This window comes from Haplochromis burtoni, unplaced genomic scaffold (assembly GCF_018398535.1).
Source record: "Haplochromis burtoni strain Fernald_Lab_line unplaced genomic scaffold, NCSU_Asbu1 Contig_252, whole genome shotgun sequence".
NCBI lineage: Eukaryota > Metazoa > Chordata > Actinopteri > Cichliformes > Cichlidae > Haplochromis > Haplochromis burtoni.
This window is the reverse complement of record NW_024582613.1, coordinates 407,405-428,591: the sequence shown is the minus strand read 5'-3', so window position 1 is coordinate 428,591 and position 21,187 is coordinate 407,405. Positions and strand designations below refer to the sequence as shown.

The 21,187-nt window shown below is 43.0% G+C and overlaps 1 protein-coding gene across 4 annotated transcripts in view; it reads right to left on the bottom strand.

Moving 5' to 3' along the window:
- LOC102302389 (protein bicaudal D homolog 2) overlaps positions 1-21,187 on the bottom strand; it is a 40,777-nt gene that overhangs the window by 4,267 nt on the left and 15,323 nt on the right. For 3 of the 4 annotated variants that reach the window (XM_005938967.3, XM_014338955.2, XM_005938968.3), the window contains exons 2-10: positions 19,986-20,198; positions 11,335-11,487; positions 10,266-10,480; positions 9,937-10,183; positions 7,891-8,148; positions 7,546-7,749; positions 6,871-7,419; positions 6,244-6,395; positions 1,502-1,760 (exon numbers count right to left, since the gene is read on the bottom strand). In XM_005938967.3, coding sequence (XP_005939029.1) covers positions 1,502-1,760; positions 6,244-6,395; positions 6,871-7,419; positions 7,546-7,749; positions 7,891-8,148; positions 9,937-10,183; positions 10,266-10,480; positions 11,335-11,487; positions 19,986-20,198 — 2,250 coding nt within the window. Of the gene's footprint in view, positions 1-211; positions 1,761-6,243; positions 6,396-6,870; positions 7,420-7,545; positions 7,750-7,890; positions 8,149-9,936; positions 10,184-10,265; positions 10,481-11,334; positions 11,488-19,985; positions 20,199-21,187 lie in introns of those variants that run through there. The other variant, XM_005938965.3, reaches the window with a different exon arrangement.

Here is a 21,187-nt window from a genome sequence, read left to right as displayed (position 1 = left end):
GGGGGGGAGTGAGAAGGAAAAGCATTAGCTCAGCTGAGACGCAAGGACAGGGCTTTACATCAACAAATAGATAAAAATATCAAGCGTTTGGGGTCGACAGGCACTTTTGTCGAGCGGTCGGTTGGATTTGTTTGCAGATTTATTGTCCGGATGTGTGAACAGTTTCGATTTGTGCTCTTCAAGGATTTATTCTATAGAGTTTTTTTAAAAAAAAAATCCTCTCTGATTAAAACTATATTGTATCTCTTTTCACAGTAAGCATTATATCCATTTGAACAGAAGCAGGAACCTGAGGCACCTATGCTGAAGTGCACTTAATTTAGATGTGTCGATTTGTCAAACCTTCTTTCTCGTAATATGGCTCTGAATGAATCCTTTGCAACATAATGGGTCACAGGGATTAGACAGCCCTCTTGTATCACACCAATTAACTCCTCTTTTCTATTAAAATCAAAAAAACAATGTAGAGCCCTGTAGTACAGAGTTTTGTCTGGTACCACACACCTAACAACAGAAAAACAGTTAAAAAGCTCTCAAGCATTTTCAGCTGCAAAGCCATGCGATTCTATTGACCCTATAGTATTGGTGTGCTAGCGTCACAGCTTTAAAATTAACCTGAAATAAACAGCTGTGGTCACAAGTGCTCCTTTTCCGCCCAAACAACTTCATTGACCCACTTATGATTTTTTTTTTGTATTTCTGTGTAAAATCATATTATGCTCCCCTAGCAAAAAAGCAGAGGGAGCTTGCATATTCTAGTTCCTTTTTCTGGTTGTAAACATTAGAAAGTGGGCTGCCGGGCACGGTTCGGTCCTGGGGGGACCAGGACGGAGAGGCAGAGGAAAGAAGGGGCCGTTTTATTTATTCGGAAAGGAGCACCAATGCCGACAGACAAGCCAAAGAACAGAGGATGTCAAGTTTAGTTGTTAGAGCATCAGAGTGACATCATCTTTACACGTCTCCACCTCAGCAATGTGTTAATGTGACCAGGCAAGCCACTCCGGGGGGCCAGAACAAACAAGCACAGAAGCTGCCAGCTTTTACATCATACGTACAGCACTATGACAGCGGAAAGAATAGACAACCCATAATATCCACAAACCCCCAATATAACCAGGGCCTTATAACCCACATGCCATATATGTCTACTACAGTCCAAACGTCTAGTGCACACTGTACATACACTGCATTCCCCTAAGCGTTTATAGTAGCACACACGAGCAGCTGGTTAGTAACACATCAGTCCCTAGAGGAGCGCAGGCTGGCCATGGAGCTAAGCGAGCAAGTGGGGCTCTTTAACACGAAGGCAGGGAGGGTTTCGGCCCGTGAGCCCCCTCCCCTCTGTACACAGCAGTCCCATGCGGACGTTTCTGCCGCCTCAGTCGCAGTAGATCTTGTACTTCTCGCTGCAGAAGACCACGGGGCCTCCCAGGATGCCGCTGGGCACAGAACTGCTGTGCTCTGGTCGGCCCGAGACAGAGCAGGTGAGACTCTGACTTACATGCGGGTTGTTGGTGGTGGTGGTGGTGGTGGCGGTGGTGCTGGCGGTGCCGGCGGCCTTGCTGCGTGCTTTAGCACGGCCTGCGTTGCCTCCCCGACGGGTCTGCTCGTGATCAAACTCCAGATCTTCCAGGCGCTGCGTCAGGGCGAGCTTCTGCTGGATAGCCATTCGCAGCAGAGAGTTAAGGGTTTTCTTCTCGTCCTCTGCTGCGGCCAGCTGTCTCTGCATCTCATCCAGCTGGGTAACATACTCATCACAACTGCAGGAGAAACACAGGCAGAAAAAAAATAATGTCAGATTTATTCACCGACTAAGAGGGTTTCCTGTGACATATCACAAGAGGGCATTTTTGTGATATTACTTAACATGAACCTCATGCCGCACCTGAGATTTGATTCACTGACAGAAACACTCAGACACACATTCAAACCCACACATCATAAACTTCCTGCTAGTGTAATAAATTAGCCACCAGCAGGTGGAGCCCCTGAGCCACAACATGAAGGCCTGCAAGACTGCCCAAGCTTCTGAAATATTAACCTAAGACTTCACCAGCCATTTTGGTCCTCTTCAACAAAGTCCCCCCAACGAACACATTTTCAGCTCCACTTAAAACATTCTGCAGCTAATTTGCCAGATATAGTAACAAACTCTCACCGCACTTCCCGTCATTTCATAAACTGAAAATTAAACCCATACTTTTTATTTGTATAGCTGCTGCTGCTAGAGGGTATGATTTACATTCATGAACAGGTGAGACATCTGAGAGCAGCTTGCAGCGCCTTGGGATAATATGAATGTATGCACAGTGGCAGTTGAAGACAGATTACATACATAAGGGATGCAATCATTAGCCTACAGGTCAAAGGGAAGATCATTTCTGCATCACCTGAGAAAAAGGCAGGAGGGGAGCGAAAGAGGAGAAAAATTAAGACGGGGAAGAGAAGAATGTGGTTTATTGCTCTGAGGTGTAGCTGTTCACACCTGATCTCCAATTTTCCAGTTTGAATGAGACAGCATAACTTCTATGCCTCCCTTGCATCTCCCATCTGTGTGTGAAATAGCACAAGATATGAAGTCTGTCTACTAACGCTCGTCATCACCGGGTGCTGCACTGCGGCATTATCACCTGTCTCCCGCTGTCCTTGCACACGTGTTAGTGTGTGAGTGTCTAAAACTGGACAAGTATAAAAAGTGGGACACCTGACAGGATTTCAAGGTGGGGGGTCCATATCGCCACTCCCCATCTGCTGCTGTCGTGCTCCTGTTTCCTTTATCCCCTCTCCTGGGTCTTATCATTGCCTTTCAAGCCTCATCACTTCCTTGCTACAGTCTCTCTCTATCTGCCCGAATCAGTCACTTTCTCTCTCATCTTGCTCATCCCCGTTTTCTGTGCTGCTGACAAAGCAAATCGAGTGACATTCTTCAGTAATGACTGACAAACCTATTGGGAGGGAAGGGCTGAATACGTTAGTGAGCAGCACTTAATTGCCCAACCGTACAGCACCGAAGTTCAGACACAATTTAACTGTTGGGCAGCCTCACCTAACTCACTTTCATTTATTTGAAATTAATTATTATTTATTTTTTGTTAACACCCTAGCCTGAAGCTATAGTCTGCAAACTCTTTTCTCTACGAGCCGTAACTGTCATTACCGATCTGTTCTGATTTAGTCAGTGTTTAGCAACTGAACTGCTGCTGCAGAAGCGATAAATAAATAACATAAAATAAAAAAAATTCCATAAAAACAACGCAAAGCAAGCAAATAATCTTTCAGTAGGTGAAGAATTTATCAGCTTTTTCTTTAAAAAAAACAAAAACAAGAACGTCTTGAAGGGAGCATCTGCAAACAGGAAGCGCAGATGTTGTTGCTGCGTGTGGTGCTGGGCCATGTGAACCCTGGCCTTGCCAGACCACCAAACAAATACAAACCATGGCCCCCTCCTCTTGTGTATGCAGCTTGATTCCCTCTGGGACACACACCCAGACAATAGGGATCAGTGCTACCTCATTAAACCCAGTATGAGATTTGGGAACAACCCGGGAGCAAGAAGCGAGCTGGTGCACCTTCAGAGAGTTCAGTCACTCTTGCATAGGGGTGGGGGGGCATTTTTCCCGGGGAAAAAAGAGGAGTGTATTCTAAGCAGTGGGTGGATACAATAGGAGTCTTTTTGCCCTGGTGATCGGGAGTTCTAGCACAATAGCCGAAGGGGGCTAGGAGGCGACGGCTGGCCTTTTGAGCATTAGAAATCATAATATTCACACTCTGACAAACAAGCGCATTATCTACATCTCGCTGTAATGATTTACAGTAGCTGCTGACATTTAAAGGCTGTGACTACTAAAACATTCATAACCAATAATTTCCCAATAGGACACAAACACACACATCCAAAACATGCTCAGCTGTGGTCTCGTCTAGAGCTTGATTGGTCATGGTGGTATGGATCACTCACACACACACACACACACACACACACACACACACACACACACACACACACACGAGGAGGTACTTCTTTAACAAAACAAAGAAAGTTAAAAGGGAAAACAACTAACATAGAACCAACACCAGAATAGCCAGATAACTGAAGGTGTACATTTTACAAGAAAACGTGATTTGTGTAAATGTTCGGACAGTTAATCAGCGAGAGCAGAAGGCACGAGCATGTCGAGGCTTGTCTTAGGAATGTCGGAGGCAGAAGCTTACTGTTAACATGACACCAGATACTGCAGCCAGAGAGGCACACATACAGGAGGGGACAGTGAAGCCCATATACATGCGTGATAAACATTCCTGTGTTGCTTTCGTGAAATAAACTAAATAGAATTACTCCATCCTATTTGCCATTTCTGTTAAAACAAATATTGTTTTGTTAAATTGGTTTTAAAAACAAAAATGTTAATAATAAGTCTGGTGTGTCTTTTAGTCCTATGAGTATATTATGTGCCAATTCCCTGAACAATAAGACCATAAAAAGCCCCACATATTCTTTCACTTCCACTTCATCTCTCTTCCCCTTTGTCAAAGACTATACATCATTTGAATCCACGAGTACACATCTCAGAAATCCTCCTTTGCAGACTTTGTGTGAGCAGTGATTATCTTGAAAAGTGGAAGAAAAAAAAAAAACTATCAAACTAGACTCCTGTAGTGGGTTGTAACTAAAGGCCTGGTCCTTCCTCTCTTTCTTTTCCACATGACAAGAGAACCGGGTGTTTGGCTGTGAGGAAGGATGGAGGGGGAACAGGGGATACAAAGAGGGGGGGAGTGTGGGAAACTTCATTCCGGCGAGTCCCCCTGCCTCTCAAAAGAGTCCCCTGACCTAACTCTGTGTCATATAAGACACAATTTACATACCAATACATGAGTCCCATAAACAGTGAATGTAAATCATACATAGTGGTGTGGTGCTGGAGCAGAAAGCCCAACAACATAGTCGGTGGAGCTGCTCTGGGCATACGGAGGAATAAAAACACATGGACTGAAACAGGAAGTAAACAGGAAGCTGTGATGTGCTCAAAAACATCTTAACCCTCTCCGGCAAAACAAACTCAAAGAAAAAAAACATGCAAATATGATCTTACACTTCAGCTGCTCTCCTCTGACACATGACACAACTATATAATACATCCTGCAGCAATTTAGCTCTGCAGTATATACAAAAAAGCCTGTGGCGACACGCCTATATTTGCAGCCGGATGAGTTTTAGAACTGTTACTAATTGATTGGGCACTGCAGGTATATGGAATTACTTCAGCTACTGCACTTCAGCGATATGTATTGAATTTCTGCATGGGTAAGACGAGGGGTGCTGAGCTGCCCACACACACTCCCTGCAGCAATTATACTCTTCATTGTAAAAACTCGCCTCTCCCAACCCTTCTCTTTCCCCTCTGCACAGCTTGAACTTTGCTGTGGAATGTAATACAGCTTTAAATGAAGGACAGACTGCCTCAGCATTTCTGCAGTGCTTTCTGGAATATAGCTAATATTTACAGGAAGAGCGCGCATCATTGTTTTAAATGAAATTAGCTAACAAAAAAGCACATCAAAGCACAAAAATATTGTTCACACATGCACATGTGCACACCCAAAAATAAACAAGCAAGCAGCTCATGAGTCCTTAGTGTACTACGTGTTGAGGGGTGAATGTGTAATCCATCCCAATCTGAGGTGGGATTATGCGCAGAACCTTTGACCGGCTTCTCTTTGGAATCAGAAAAGATTAACATGCGTGTTGACCCATCTGACAGACACACACACCAAGTCAGCGGTCACAAACAATGGTTATCCACATTAGGCACCTTCTGTTATTTATAGTCTGAATCTGTACAAATAGAAGGGATTTCTGGCTATGAATGAACAACACAATAGTGTACTTAAATATGTCATGTTTCAATATTAAAAATAAAGCCAACATATGGTAAACATGGATTACGTTACGACCATAATCTTATCTTCATGCTACCTGGTTATATTGTGTATGACCTTTGTGTGCTGCATGTGCGGCATTAATAAGAATGACACGTGTCTGTGTTACAGCTGTAGCAGAGCAGCACAGTATGGAATTCATGCCACGACTTGCTACTGTCACAACCTCCTCTGGAGATATCAAATAAGTAAAGAATTTACCAGGTTACAATGTTATGTCAGATAAAGACTTTTGTGCCTTTGATGGCAGGATGTAGATAAAACATATTTTCTTGACCGTCATGCAGGTGCTGGCACGATTCTTACCGTGTGGCAAACATAGCCCGGAGAGAGGAAAAGGTGGCAGCGTCCTCTTTCAAAGCTTTGAGCTCATTCCTCAGTTTCATCATGGTCTCGGTCACCATTGCCTTTTCATTCTCATACTTGCTCTTCAGGTTGGCCAGAGCCACTTCAGCTGTCTGTGAGTTGGCAGAAAGAACAAAAGGGTCAAAGCACCTGGAAGAAGTTGGGGTATGCTTCCTAATTCTTTTATTATGGCATGATTTCAGCTGCTAATGTTCATTTTAAAAAAACCTAGCTGTGCGGTTTATGAGTTATTTTCACATCTGTGTTCTAATGCCCACTGTGTAGCCACATGCATACTTCAAATGGCTACCAAACAACTGCATACACACTCCGCCTCTGGGTTATGGTTCTTTTTGCTTTGTAAAGCTGTTCTCTGAATCTAACCACACAAATACTCGAGGCAGCTGTCACCATACAGCCGCTCTCTCAACCAGTGTTTGTTATAGATCTAGACTGCAAAGAATTTGCTTCAGCAGCTGAACACACCCAAAATAATTCCCCCTACCTCTATTTCTAACTTTTGTGGACAATGACAAATGTTTGTATTGAGAGTACTTTGTTTACAGACGCTCAAACAGATCAACCTACCTGCTTGTTGGCCTTGAGGACAGTGCGCAGGGTGGCAATCTGTTCCCGCTTGGTGCTGAGCAGGGATTTCAGTTTGAGGATCTCCTCCATGCAGGCTTCCTTGTCCTTGTCGGCCACAGTGCCCAGCTCCAGAGAAGCAACCCTCTGGCGTGACAGCTCGGTGGTGCGGTCCACTGCCAGCTGCAGGTGCTTAATCTGGTCTCTGATGATGGCAACCAGATTGTAGATGTTCATGGGCTCGCGTCGGTGGTCAGACACAGGAGAAGGCAGGGAGGAGATCGGGGAAGGTGCTCCATCGCTCAGGTCGGTCTTACTGGGCTCAGGGAAGAGGCCCTTGGTGAGCAGGATGGGAGAGCGGCGGCCGCGGCCTTCCGGGCTGCTACGACCACCCTTACCCTCTTTGTAGAAGTCGAGCATAACGCGGTTGGGGGTTTCGTTGTTGCACATGCAGACATGGTTGTAGAGGGTGGCCAGTTCTTCACTGAAGGTGACCAGCTCATCCTGTGCCACACTCAGACTACCCTGAGACTCGCCTGCCACGTCGCTCAACTGAGAACACACCAAAAAAAAAACAAAACCCCCGCATTATTTCACTACAAAAAATGAAAAAGCTTTTTTAAAAATAAGGCATATATAAAAACATCAAAAATAAACATGTCTAGAGAAACACCTCACCTTGCGCAGCTCTTTCTCAAGCTTGGCTTTCTCTTCTCTCTCTGCATGGCTGGTCTTCTCCAGAGTTGTCAGGTTCTCTTTGAGTGTTGTCACATCGGTTGCCAGACGAGTGCGCTCCTCTTCGTAACGTGACTGACAGGCCTGGTATTCTGCTTTCAGGGTCTTCAGTTCCTCCTTCAGCTCTCCTGCCTCTGACACCGCAACCTAGAGAAGCAAGATCACATGCGAGTGTAAATGAAACCCAAATGCACGACATTTTTCGGACGTGACCCTATTTCGTTTTCCTGCAGGTTTCAAATTTAATTTGACATTTTGCGCTGCCTACAACGACCACGTGCCATTTACCTTGTACTTGCACTCCAGGATCTCAGGTCCGTTGATGTCAACCTCATAATAGTCTACATCTTCGTGGCTATCGCGTTCTTTCTCATTATCCAAAGCAGACTGGCGCTCCTTGCTGGCTTGGAGCTTGCGGATGGCATTGAGGTTCTCTGTGAGGCGGTTGACCTTCTCCTGATGCTCTGACAGAGCACCGTTCGCCTGCTCTAGCTGTTTCTGGGAGTCCTGCAGAGTGGACATCAGGTTGACCTTCTCACGCTCCATCTGAGTAGAAATGCAGAGACACAATTAGCAAAAGGACCTCGCCCTGTAACACATGCACTTTTGCAGTTTTTGTTAACTTGCTAATCTGATGAAGGACTCATGTCTTTAAATCATGTTATATATCTGGATTGTCTATCATGTATGTATGAGAGGAATATCGCTCGCTAGGTCTGACATCAGAATCAGGATGACCTTGACAGTCTGCTGGACTCAGTTCAGCTCAGTGCTGGCAGACAGCCTGGGTGTGTCATCTTACACAAAGACGCACACAAAGTTGTGCTTTTGCAAGCGCTGAGCTATTTCGGAATCTGCTCTGTAAATAATATTAAAGTATCATGCTCATCTGCATGCATAATTTATTATTTCACAATAGCTCGTGAAGATTCATTTCTAAAAGTGACTGCATGCTTAACCAGAGTGGCTTGCTGTGCTCAAGAGCACTCCTTTATTTACATCAGTGGTCACATTAAAAACTTTTATGAGACACCAATGCTTGAAATAGTGTTTATGGGCAGTCAGCATAGCAGTGGCCATCCTTATCCTGCAGAATCTGTCGTAAATGCTGAATTGCCAAGCACTAATAAGTTAACTTCCAATGAGTGGACGTTTGGGATTTATCTCTAAAGAAAAAAGCATAGTATGAGTTTAGACACAAGAGCAGCAGAGTTTGACTAAATGAGAAGGAATGTTTTTCGTTTCCTCTGCTCTGATTGCTGCCAGGAATCTGTGGAGTGATGTGTCAGAAGGTTTTAGTGGGCTGAATAATATGTTGTTGGGTCATATCAAACATGGGATTTTGTCACAGTCTGACAGTCTGTCTATTACAATAAACAGCACTGTGGTGGCTTCAAGTTCCCACATTAATCCAGCAACCATATTTATGTTTGATGAAGGGAGAAAAAAAAAAAAAAAGACTTAGGCATCAAATCTATCCACTATCCACAGGTTGCTAGTATTTTCTGGTAACCATGGTGCCCAATCAGTTGTGGCCTTGGACTCATGGAGTGATGATCAAGCAGATGGCAGGTCCTCCGGTGCCACCACCCGCCGCCTTGGGGTCAACACGGAGCAGGATATGTGTGCGCGTCTCCCTGGATTAACTTTGCTGTAAGGAGATTTAGATCCCTGCAGCAGACTGGGGCACGATACAACGCTCCACTGTAAGATACACCTTCCGTTCAACCAAATATACACTGAGATTTCAGGTCAGCTACACTCAGTTAAACCGAAGGAGTCCATCCCCACAGCCCTCCAATAAATTCTAGTGTAAATGTGACAATTTTTAACTTGTAACTTGTAAAAATGTAAAACCATTTTAAAGATGTTTATGAGTGTTTGGGAATTAATTGCATTTTATACAGACATATTCAACTTTTGCTATTTTGCCAACAAACATAAATAGAGTGAACAAAATAGGATTATTTGTAAAAAACAAAAACAAAACAACCCAATACAAAAAAAAAATAAATCAAACTAAATTTCAAAAGTTGAACATTATAACTTCCAGTATTGCTGAACTATCAGATTACTTTGATCTAAGTGATGCTAATAAACTGGCAACTGTGAACAGTCACAGTTCAAAGTCTAAAAAACCACTTACATGAGCCACTAAACAGGAATTGCATGTCTTTCGTTCTAGCGTTTCCTGGTAATAATTCAGTGTGTAACAGCATAAAAATGATTCACACCCAATAAGAGAAATAAGCTGAGAAAGCATTGCTATGAAAACAGACCACCGTATATTGTATCGTGAGCAGAAAACACAAGCTCTCATGCAGAAACACAAACCTGCATCAGCTGCTGTTTGAGCTTCTGGATCTCTGAGATGTTAAGTTCGCTGAGCAGGTCATCAACAAGGCTGGGAACAGGACGGAAAAGCTCTTCTTTCTTAGGCATGGGGATCCGGTTGTCGTCAGTGATGGCATTGGCCAGTTTGATGAAGCCATTCTCATATCCGTGGAGAGCCTCGTCGTTGTTAGGTTCAGTTGCAGCATCGTCGCTGAACTTGAGACCATCCAGAGAAATGCTGAGAGGACTGAAGAAACAATGTGGAAACTGTATGTTATTAAGAGCTTCTCTTGTGAAGTGTATGAGAACCTGGTTTCTGTTCCATTTACCTGTTGTACAGAGTGTCACCAATGTTCATGTAGTGGGAAAGCTCTTTCCGCAGGGACGCCTTCAGCTCACGCTCCGTCTTGATGGTCTCCAGAGCCTCACTCAGTTGACGCTCAGCGATCTCCTTTAGACGGATGGCATCCTCTAGCTGGCTGTTAAGGAACTGAGTGTCCTCCTCTAGGCGACGGATCTCATGCTTCAAACCCTCAAACTCCACCTGGGAGGACAGGAAACCACTATCACGAGTTTCAGAATCACAGAATGCATATTAGCAGCTCCAATTAAAATGAGCCACTAAGCTGTAAAATTGCTCACGATAATGTTAGGTAAGAACACATCCATCTGATTTTCCTTTTAATTTAGATTTTAAAGGGAATTTGATTTGGGAATCCTTTTCATTCCCTAAACAGCAGTAATGTCTGTATAATTCATGCCATGTCTAATGAATATATAACACTATCCAAGGGGTTAAGAAGAGGATCAAGAGCTCAGGCATAAACAGCATCATAAAGTGGAAATATCGATGCTGGAAATATCGATGCTGGAAATATAGCTGCGCTTTATGTAAAAAGAGGATTTTTTTTAGCTTTCATGGCATTTGAATAAACCCAGGAAGTGTTTTGTACCATGATAGACTCTCTGATATAGCTGCTGAGTCTTTCAAATGCTCCCACAGCAAGACATTATGGGAAAACAAGAAGAAGCTGAGGATGATTTTAATATCACACTTAAATCTGAATGTTAAAGCGCAAAGTTTTTGAGCTTGTATGTAAGAGGGCTACTAAAATCCAGCATACACTTAATGTATGTTGACAAAGTAGGTGGTATGCCTGAAGCCACCAGTGTAATTAAGGCTAATCTTTTAAAGCATCTGCAATATAATGGAAAAATATTTTTAGTTCATTTAAATATGCCAAAGAGTGAGCTTCATGATAGCAGTGAAGGCACATTTAGTTTATTTTTGCTCTCATACCCATCCCTTTTCATTTTGCTAATATAATTCCACCTGTAACACAATTTAAATGATTCAGGCTTGTGACATGAACAGCTGCAGTGTTGCTCTCTTCTCACCTGACTTTGCTTGAGCATGGAGACCTGCTTCTGCAGTGAGATGTTCTCTTCCTCCAGTTCGGTGTAATCCTGCAGCAGACGAGACTCCCTGAACTTGTACTCCTTGATGTCATCGCGCAGCTGATTCCTCTGGAGCTCCACCATCTGGCTGCTCTGTAAAGCCAGAGGAGATAGGCAGAGAGAGAAGAAGAAGAGCTGTCAATGACCACTATTTCAATCTTCTTGGGCCAAGTGTGAGAGATGCCAAGTGACTGGATATTGTTGCTTTAGTTTAACCTTTTGTGTCACGTGGGCTCTTTAACACTTTAAGAGCGCCCATCTGGTCAAACTAAATGTGTGTGTGTGTGTGTGTGTGTGTGTGTGTGTGTGTGTGTGTGTGTGTGTGTGTGTGTGTGTGTGTCTCTTTGTGTTCGAGAGGGAGGTGCCAGGTGTCTATCTGGGCAGCGGGCCACAAGTGTGCTTGTCTGCCAGTTCTGATGGCACCAAAGAGACTGAAGCCTACTTATCTCTCCTGGTGACAGCCTTTCAGTGGATAGAAAGCTCTGTAGTGGTCTAATTTTCTAAAGAGGAGCCTCATTAGGGTTGATTCCCTGTACGGAACTACAGAAGGACCATTTCCAGAACAAGAAATGGCAATGGTTATCTACATTTCATTGCAAAATTGTCTGATATACTGATATATGCTAAGTTGTGTCCCAGTAAAGCAAAATGCTGGTACAAAAGAAAAAAGAATAAACATGCAAAGAGTCATTATGTCAATAGTGTGATTGCTTAGCAATTATTGCATGATAGCATGATGTTTTCCAAATGCAGTTTGAGCCCTCTTTCTGTGTAGAAAAGGCACCATTAATTATATAAAGGGTTAGAGAGGTAAACGGCATGTCCTTCCCCCACGCCAACAAACTAAAAGCCATAAGGATCCGGTCAGCCCTGCTGAGCCACCCATGTCCTTACTAGCTTGTCTAATGCTTTTTTATTATTGCTGCTGATTCATTCCAAAGCACAAGTAACCTGGACTTAGGTGAGAAACATCACAGTTCTCAGGTGAAGTAAGTGGACACTCGCTAACAGCTGTTGGGCGCTGTGCCTTTTCAACTAAGTGAGCATGTATGCAAGTACTGGGTGGCAAAGGTTCAATCCACACACACCTGAACAGGAGAAGAATCTGCGTATATTTACATTTGTTTCTCAGAAAGACAAGAATAGCAGCCTCTACGTTTAGGATTTCCATGTGTGTTTGTGTGCTGGTATATATGTAATGCGTGTCCTTCCCTTGGCAGCGATAACCTAACACCAGAGGGACAATTAGCCTCCCAATCCCTAGCCAGGTGGCCCCTTCCTCTCATGCAGTCGCCATGTGTCCAAATCACAATCTTTGCTCTCAGATCCTTTCAGGATAAAAGGAGTCACTCCTGAGAGGTTTTCTATTTGCAGACTTTCTCATATCGGCATCATGTCAAAACTGAATTCACATCAGTGAGATTTGTAATGGAAGCAGAGTGAGGTAATAACACCTTTAAGTCTAATATGCACAGAAACCTTCAGAGAGAAATGACCTACAGGAGTCACACATCACTCATAACTCAGTACAATATCTTTATTACATAATGAAACTGTTTTAAAAGTAAACAATAATTCATCCTTCTAAAAAAAACAAAACAAAAAAAAAAACATCTCAATATTATGTCTCAGGAGACTATTTCTTGTGATTCTTTTTGGAAATAGAATTTACTTGCTTACTAAAAAAAAATAACAAAGAAGTTACTAAATCCCCAATGATGACGAGTACACACACCCTGTCCTCTGTCTCTGTAATAATTAATCACTTTTTGCAGACCTGGGCTAAAGCTGACGTTTGAAGGTGCATTAAAATTCAACAGGGTTTTGGGCATGTCTAATGAGTGTGGGTGTTTGCTGTGCAAAAGCCCTGATGTCGGTGCATTGCTAAATAATGCATGAGCTCTGTCCTACCACTAAGCTTCTGCAGAGTGGTTCTGACTTCTGAACGAGAGCTAAATTAAAGCAAAAATAAAAAGAGCTTTAGAGAAATTCAAAATAATATTAGATTAAAAGATTCGAGTGTTTCATTAAGGCTCAGACGAGCTGTGTCAGCTGGCTTTCAGGTCACTTTCTTGTCAGGGTTATGTGCCTCAGCTGGAGGGTCAGTGCTGTTTGGTCCAAATGAATACAAGCTGCCGCTGAACCTGATTAAGATCCCACTCCATTCTGATTTAAATGCATGGCAGGGTCTTAACCTTTCACCTTGCTTCTACATCCTCTGCTACACTGAGCCCCCCAAAGACTGAGAACAGGGCAACAGCCTGGCTGTGTGACAGAAAATGTAAGTAAAGGCTGCGGTGGCCACATGTGTTCCTGCTACAAAGAACAAATAACATTTAACTGGGAGAGAGAAATGAGGCTCCCTGGGGGATGTTTTTGATAATTCACAATAATGTGGGTGTGTGTGGCTGTGAGGTGCGACATTGTGAAGGCAATTTGTGGTGCCGCCAAAGTAGAGCGGTGACAAGGCGCCGCGATCACAGGCTTAAGTGTGGTTTGTAACTGTTGTCACTACAGGTGACGTCTGGACAGCTGCCTTAAACAACAGCCGCGTACGCCCCCCCCCCCCCCCCCCCCCCCCCCCCCCCCCCCCCCCCGCCCCCCCCCCCCCCCCACCCCCCCCCCCCCCCCCCCCCCACACACACACCCTCTAGCAGATCATTACATGAAGGAACCTTTTAAAGGGTCAGCAAAAACACCAGGTTGTTCAGCCACGCTGCATCATTATAGCAAAGGCACGATATATTAGATATTTAAAACAGAGATGGGGTAGTGTGTGCATGTGCACAGACTACACACAGCAGAGTTGTGAACATTCAAGGTCATACAGTCAGGAGCGAGAGAGAGAGAGACACAGAGAGACGTAGAGCATCTTCCAGCTAGACAGTCTAAACTCTCTCCATTTCAAATCTCGAGCTTTCTTGTCACCAGTAAACTGCTTTTGACAGCATAGAAAGGCTGAGCCCACTTAAATCTCCCAGAGCTCGGAGCAATTTCCAAATGTGTTTTAGCCACTCTAACCTCTATTTATATGAGAAATGGTTCCATCAGCCAGTAAGCCACAGACGCAAAGTTTCCGGATTAACACAAGTGTAGATTAGGAATGTTTTAATGCTTTGTTAAAGGCCCTGCTGTGTTCTTAATAACACCAGAGAATCCAGCTTGCATTTCTGAAAAACAAAATCCATTTTTACTAGTCTCTTACCCGGGGTTTGTTTCCCTGAAAGCGTTGCCTAGACTCCCAGATGTCACAGAGCTGTATTATTTATATTACAGCACAAGCAGGCCTGCTATGAATATATTTTTATCCTCTTTCTGCTCCTTCTCTTAACACACTCACTCCACTGACCTCAATTTCACTCTATATCCTCACTTTGCACATATTCATTTTTTTCCCCACAAACATACACAAAGTGCAGAGAAGCTCCCAGATGACCTGAAGCAAAGTGCACATCAGCTTAATAATATTTTATTTTGTACCCCCTTTCTTAGCTTCTTTTTCTGACACCACTGATCTGCATTTTGCACTAAAACTGCTGCTTTCATTTTCCAACCCTCACCTCTGCTCTTGCATCCCAGAATGCTGTAAGAGGTAGTGTGATAAACTTTAGCCCTATCATATCTTTCTATCAGATAAAACCAAGATCGGACAAGTTCAGTGATTATAAAAAGAAAATAATAAAAACTTTAAATGCCCTGCAGTCTCTAAAGTAACTCAAGGTCATGTCAGCTCATGTTTAGTCTAACTAAACTTGCAGCCAAAGCCATCTCTTAAGAAGAGACGAAGAATAAATCACAGATGAACTCAACCCCCCCCAGTATAACTTCAAACACAGCAAAGGAAAAATAAAGCCTAAGGGCATCCTACTGCTGTCGACACCAAGAATGTGGGTGAAAGTAAAACTGCTTTTATCCTCCTTCCTGCTGCAACCAATTGTCATTCTCTTCATCTTACCCAGACTCCACTAGGGAGCAAAAACACAGCCAAGGTCACACTTTTCACTCAGACTGTGAAAAGCTAAAATGTGAATGGAACCTGGTGAATGAGTGGCTGGTGGTACTTAGCACAATGCGACACTGTGGAAAAGCCCACAGGGTGTACAGTGAATTAGTGTTTTTGAGGTCATTTGGATGAGAGTGCAGAAGAGTGAACAAATGTGTTTACACCCATTAGTTTAAGTGAACGTGTAGGCCAATGGGTTTGTTGTTGATTTATTAACATCCATTAATCTACCATGAAAACCCTGCTTGGTGCTTTGAATTAAACCTTAAACGAAGAATGCATGTTCAAAGCTTTATGTCATAACTTGACAAAAAGATTCAGGCAAATTCATCTGCCATTTTTTGTCATAATCTTACTTACCAACAAAATGTGAAAGTACCCAGATGCATCAGATGCTCCCTCAGAAAGCCTGAGTCTAGAAGAGAAGCAGCTAGCTAAAGTGATAATGTTGTTTCTCTAATTAACCCACATAATATCTGGAGGGTTTGACTAGGATGTAGATCACTTGTGACAGCAGTAGTAACCATGGCTTGTGTAAAAAGATCAAGGTCAATCTGGCTTGTATCAGTCTTTGGTGTCTTCACAGCTCTTCTGCTACTGATTATTTTCTGAGAACTCATTTTTTAAACCTTTTCCTAGCATATAGCCTCCCTGTCTTGTCAGTACAGCAGGACAAGAGTCGATCTGTCTTGGCATTAATGTAAGAAGAAAAAATAGGGCAGTCAACACCAACACCGCAGAGCCCTCTTTGAGTCCTATTCCATTAACCTCATGTCAGATGATAATGGCGAACAAAGAGCATCCCCTCTTGGATCGCTATACCACTCAACTCTGACCTTACAATAATCAATGTAAAACTGCAGCACAGCTGTAACATCCTGCATCAAAGGCTCCGTTCTACTATTGCACCACTGAAAAGCATGCGTTTTATTTTCTATTTGTTTTAGCAGAGATCTTCAACCGGCTGTTCAATCTCATCTCATCAGTGCAGACACCTCCCTTTTCTTAATCCCCCACTACTCGGTCAGGTGTTTAATCCACATAGTTAAACAGCACTTAAATTAAGGGGTGGGAGGTAGGCCGATGCTTAATGTCATTTACTGTGCCAATGAAGTGGAAAAACCAGTCATGTTTAACGTTTGAATGGCTTCCACATTATGGTAACAGATAAAACAGCACAACACCCAACTTATGAGTGAGAAAGAGATGGTTCAAGCATGTGAAATATCAAAGGACAACAATAGACCTGAAGTGAAAGCACAAGCAAGTGTGTCAACACAACATCCTGACTCATGCAAAAGAAACTGTGTACTATAAGCAATCACTGAAAGCACAATTATGCTGTGCTGGAAACACTCTACAAGACAAAAGAGCGAATAGAGTGAATTACACTGGTAACATTTTCACCCTTTTTTCTTCATCTTTGCTTGATAATTTCCTGAAAGGCATGCAATGGAGGTTCCCATTCTGTGAGGCATCGTCAGAGGCACATTCCTCTCATGACACGAGATTGAATTTAATGAAGTCATGCCTATTAGAGTGCGCCTCCCCACAATGGTACTGGCTCTTTGTGTGGATATAATCCTGTAGACTGCAGTGTAGCACTGAAATGTGTCTTATCAGTGCTTTGGGCTAACATTTGAGTCTTTGGCACGGGAGAGTGCCTGGTAGGCTTAAATGTGTGGCATGTAAACGGGCTGAAAACCAGCAACTAAAATGACTATAAATGAACTGTTCTACAGAGAGGCAAAATCCATTTATAATGAGTGATGCTTCCACATTCATGGACTGTGATGCTTTTCTTATAGTTGAAATTGTGATTCTCATGCATTTTGTAATTCTTTAAGTGATCTTAATTCCACTCCAAATAAAACAGCTCTTCAGAGGAACCTTGTAGAATTGCAGGACTAAAAAAATAAAAGAAAATACATAAACTTCACTTTAAAACAAACACAAAGGCCCACAACCCAACTGTCAGCTGCATTCCATGAAAAAAAGAAAGAAAAATTGAGTCATTCAGTCACACTCCTTTCTCAATTTGATTAGCCATGCAGTCTGGGAAAAGCAGGACAGTCCTCAATTTTCCTTGGATTTAGTCCCATTAAGCGTTTCTCGTTCTCTAACGGATTTTAGGCCCCCTTGTCTTTCTCTCATACCATTCTTATCATCTCCAAGGGCTCTCCTCCTCCTCTCCCAGCCTACGCTTTGGGGCTAATTTGAAATCCAAGAGACAAAGGCCTCTTTCAGTCATGTCAGTCCACTCACAATGCCAGCCTCAGTGCCCAGGCTGCCTCTATTTGCCTGCCAGACACACTCCTAGCACCCACCAACGTACAGTTGGAAGGGCATCATTATCTCCCATACATGGTGTGATTTACACTCTAGACCCTTTTATCCAACCAATTAGAACTGTCCGGGGCCCATTGCTATGCAACATAGTGTTTATAAAGGGAATGGCACCTGCAGAAAGGCCAAGGAGACCACCAGTGCAACACCAGTTACAGCTGTACATGCGACATGCAGCAAAGGCTGTATTTGCTTTTCTCTCAAAGATTCAACTAAAGATTTAAGAGGCATGTTATCAGTAATTATGTTTAAGCTGGAAACTGATGAATGAATGGAAGCTGGTGCAAGGTTTTATAAAGGGGAACTCCTCCTCTGTTACAAAAACATTTCTAGTGGGGCACATCTGTCTTCAATAACGTTCGAATTATACCAGTGTAGATGCAGAGCTGAGCAGCAGCTGACCTAATTATAGTGGAATTTAGAGCTTTCTGGAACTTAAGTCGTTGTGCGGGACATGCCATTTTTAAGTCTTTCACTAATCTGAGGAAGAAACACTGCTGACATCTGTGTCAAGCAGATGTCTACCAAAGTCTTGGGACTCAGGAGGGGAGTCCTTCACCCTCCCAATTACCAACTTGACCTGCAAAACAGCAGACTCAGCTAAATCTGCTGTGCACAAACACAACAAGATTAGGTGCCATTAGCTATCAGAACAGACAGAAACAAAACCAGACACCCTTAATATCACACTGCAGAATATAGGCCTATTGTTGAGTGTTGAACAGCGCTGGAGTGGAGATATATGTATGGAACGGGTATAGCAACACTAATCTTTCATACATCTATCGATCCACCTCCTGAATCCTATCCCAAGGTGTCATTTGGGTGAGTGGGATAGAACCAGCGATAGAGCTAACACTGATCTTTTAACTTTCAAAATGAAAAGTATTTTTGGAACCAATGCACTCCGAATAAATTAGAGTGTGCAGAAAGTGCTCTCTGACATGTGAAGCACCCAACCTAGAGCTGTGAGTGCAAATAAATTCCCCTTTCAAATCAGCATGCAATTAGCATTAGCATTACTCCGCTTCTTTCTTTGACACGAAGCCAAACTCTTCAAACAACTTGTGACTTAAGATTCCCTCTTTAGTATTCCTGCCTTGATTTGCCCGTCAAGGGAGCGAGGAGCTCGAATGGTGAAAGCTTCCCCCTGCCTTCCTGCCAGCCTCTGTTACTGTTTTTTTACTTTTATGTCTCCCGTCTTTGTGTCAAAAGTCCTTCCCTAAAGCGCAGCATGATTTAAATATATAGTCCACTCTTGTAATTTTAACCTCCTCACCAAGTGAGTCACACAACATTGGACATACATGACCATTGGCAAATAACATGAACTACATACACTATGTGCTGTGCAATTGTCTCTTCTAATGAGGGCAAATTAGCAGTGAGTATATGTAAATTGAAACAGTAAAAGTGGGAGACATTGTCCAAATTGGGACACATACAAAGGTTTCCATAATTATATGTATGATAAAGTACAGGAATGTCCAAAGGGTGTGCTCAGTTTTGAGAAACAACTTCCTTGTGCTTCTGGTTATCAGAAAAGGGCTTGTCTAAGGTGGGGTTTTTATAACGAGTGATGTTTCTAATGAGTTAAGGCAGCAGTCCCGTGCAGTGATTCACACAAATTAAACATTAATAGAATAATTATTCAATTATTCAAAATCCTTTTGTAACACAGCATATTTCCCATGGTCTCAGTATTTTCCTGTAAAAAAACAACTCCACCCTGGACTGCATTAGGTGCAAAGGACAACACATTAGGCTTAAAGGCAAGGTGTTTCTAGTCATTAGAGAACGTTTAATCTTGTCGTGGCATGTCAAAAAGCAGACTCTGCAATTACACCCTGCATAACAGAGGATTGGACAGCAATGTCAATCAAATAAAGGTACTGTAGGTGTACATCACAAGTCTCAACAACCAACTGAAACTAATGCAAAAATGAAAAGCACAATGATTACTCTGGAGAAAAACAATACCAGGATAGGGATAAATAAGAATATCTGTTTGTTTTCTGCAGCTTTTGCAGAAAGATAAAATGCATCAGGTGATAAATGATCAACAGACACCCTCAATGTTCTAAATAGCTGTTCTAAAAAGCAGGTTAGAGCAATACTGTTTCTGCAAGTTACTGCAATACTGAAGTGACGATTAGGGACATCTGATCAAACAACAAATCAATTTCAAAATTATTTAGAAAAAAGAAACAGAACAGTGGTGGGATTTTGGTTCTCCCTTTACCTCTCTCAAATCTTGACTGATGGCATTAAGGCGTTCGTTCTCAGACTGGGTGTTGGTGAGGATGTTGCGTGTCTGCCGGAGCTCGTTCTGCAGTTCCAGGACTCTCTGCTCATAGTAGGCTTCCTTACAGGCCGACTCCTGGATCAGAGACTCTTCTCGGCTCTCTCCATCTGCCGCCACCTTCCTGTGGTTGGAGTAGGCTTGTCCAAAGGCCTGGAGATGCAGTGAAAGAGGAGAGAGTTGCTGGTTTAAACTATAGTGTCATGGGGTTGTTAAGAATATTTAGAGATTTATGTATGAAGCATCACTTGCCATTTTCATTTTCATCTATCAGGTTTGTGACTGACATAAGTTTATTTGTGATTCAACCTCTCCAGAGCGACAATGATCTCTTCTACTGTGGTTTAGCTGAGGCTCAAAAACCTCCCCAAAAATACTGCAGTTGCTCTGTAGAGATAATCAGTCAGGCTCCATCTGGGCTGCATGATCCTGTCTTCCCCCCATTTCCTCCCCCTCTCTCCTCTGTTAGCTGCAGGATATTGGCCTGCATGTACTCTGCAGTGACTCCACAGATGGAAAAACCAAACAGGAAAAGTAGAGCAAATGCACTAGTGTCTGGGTGATCACGAGATCCTGTATTCTAATGCTCTTAATACCTTAGGAGATCATAACAGAGTAAAGAAAGGTCAACAGATATTATTTGATTTTGCAGACTGCATGAAAGGGATGAACTTATGAAGATTAAACAACTATGGAGAACTTACGAGCTAAAGCCTCTACATTCTATCAGAGGCAGTCTGCTTAAAGGTTGTGAATAGCAGTTTGTGCAATATGAAACAGACTGCTTCATTAATATAAGTGCTATATTGTCCCTAATTTGCTATAACCTCCAAGGCAGAAGCCACAAACACATAGTGACACTGCGACCTTTACTGCAGCAGAATCTCGGTTAGGCTACACTTTCACTTCTCAAAATAATCACCTCATGATTACAGATTTCATTTTCAATCCTGTACCCGCTGGTGATCGGATGGGCATTCTGATTCTCATCTTGCCTCACAGCTCGAGTGCAGGCGGTAATCTGAAATCACCTGAGGCACTGAATCTGACCTTGTTTGCAGCTGCAGCGCACTCTCTCCTCTCTCTGACTGCCTATACTGCACGTGACTAGCTGCTGCAGGATTTTCTCTGTGTGACTGTGT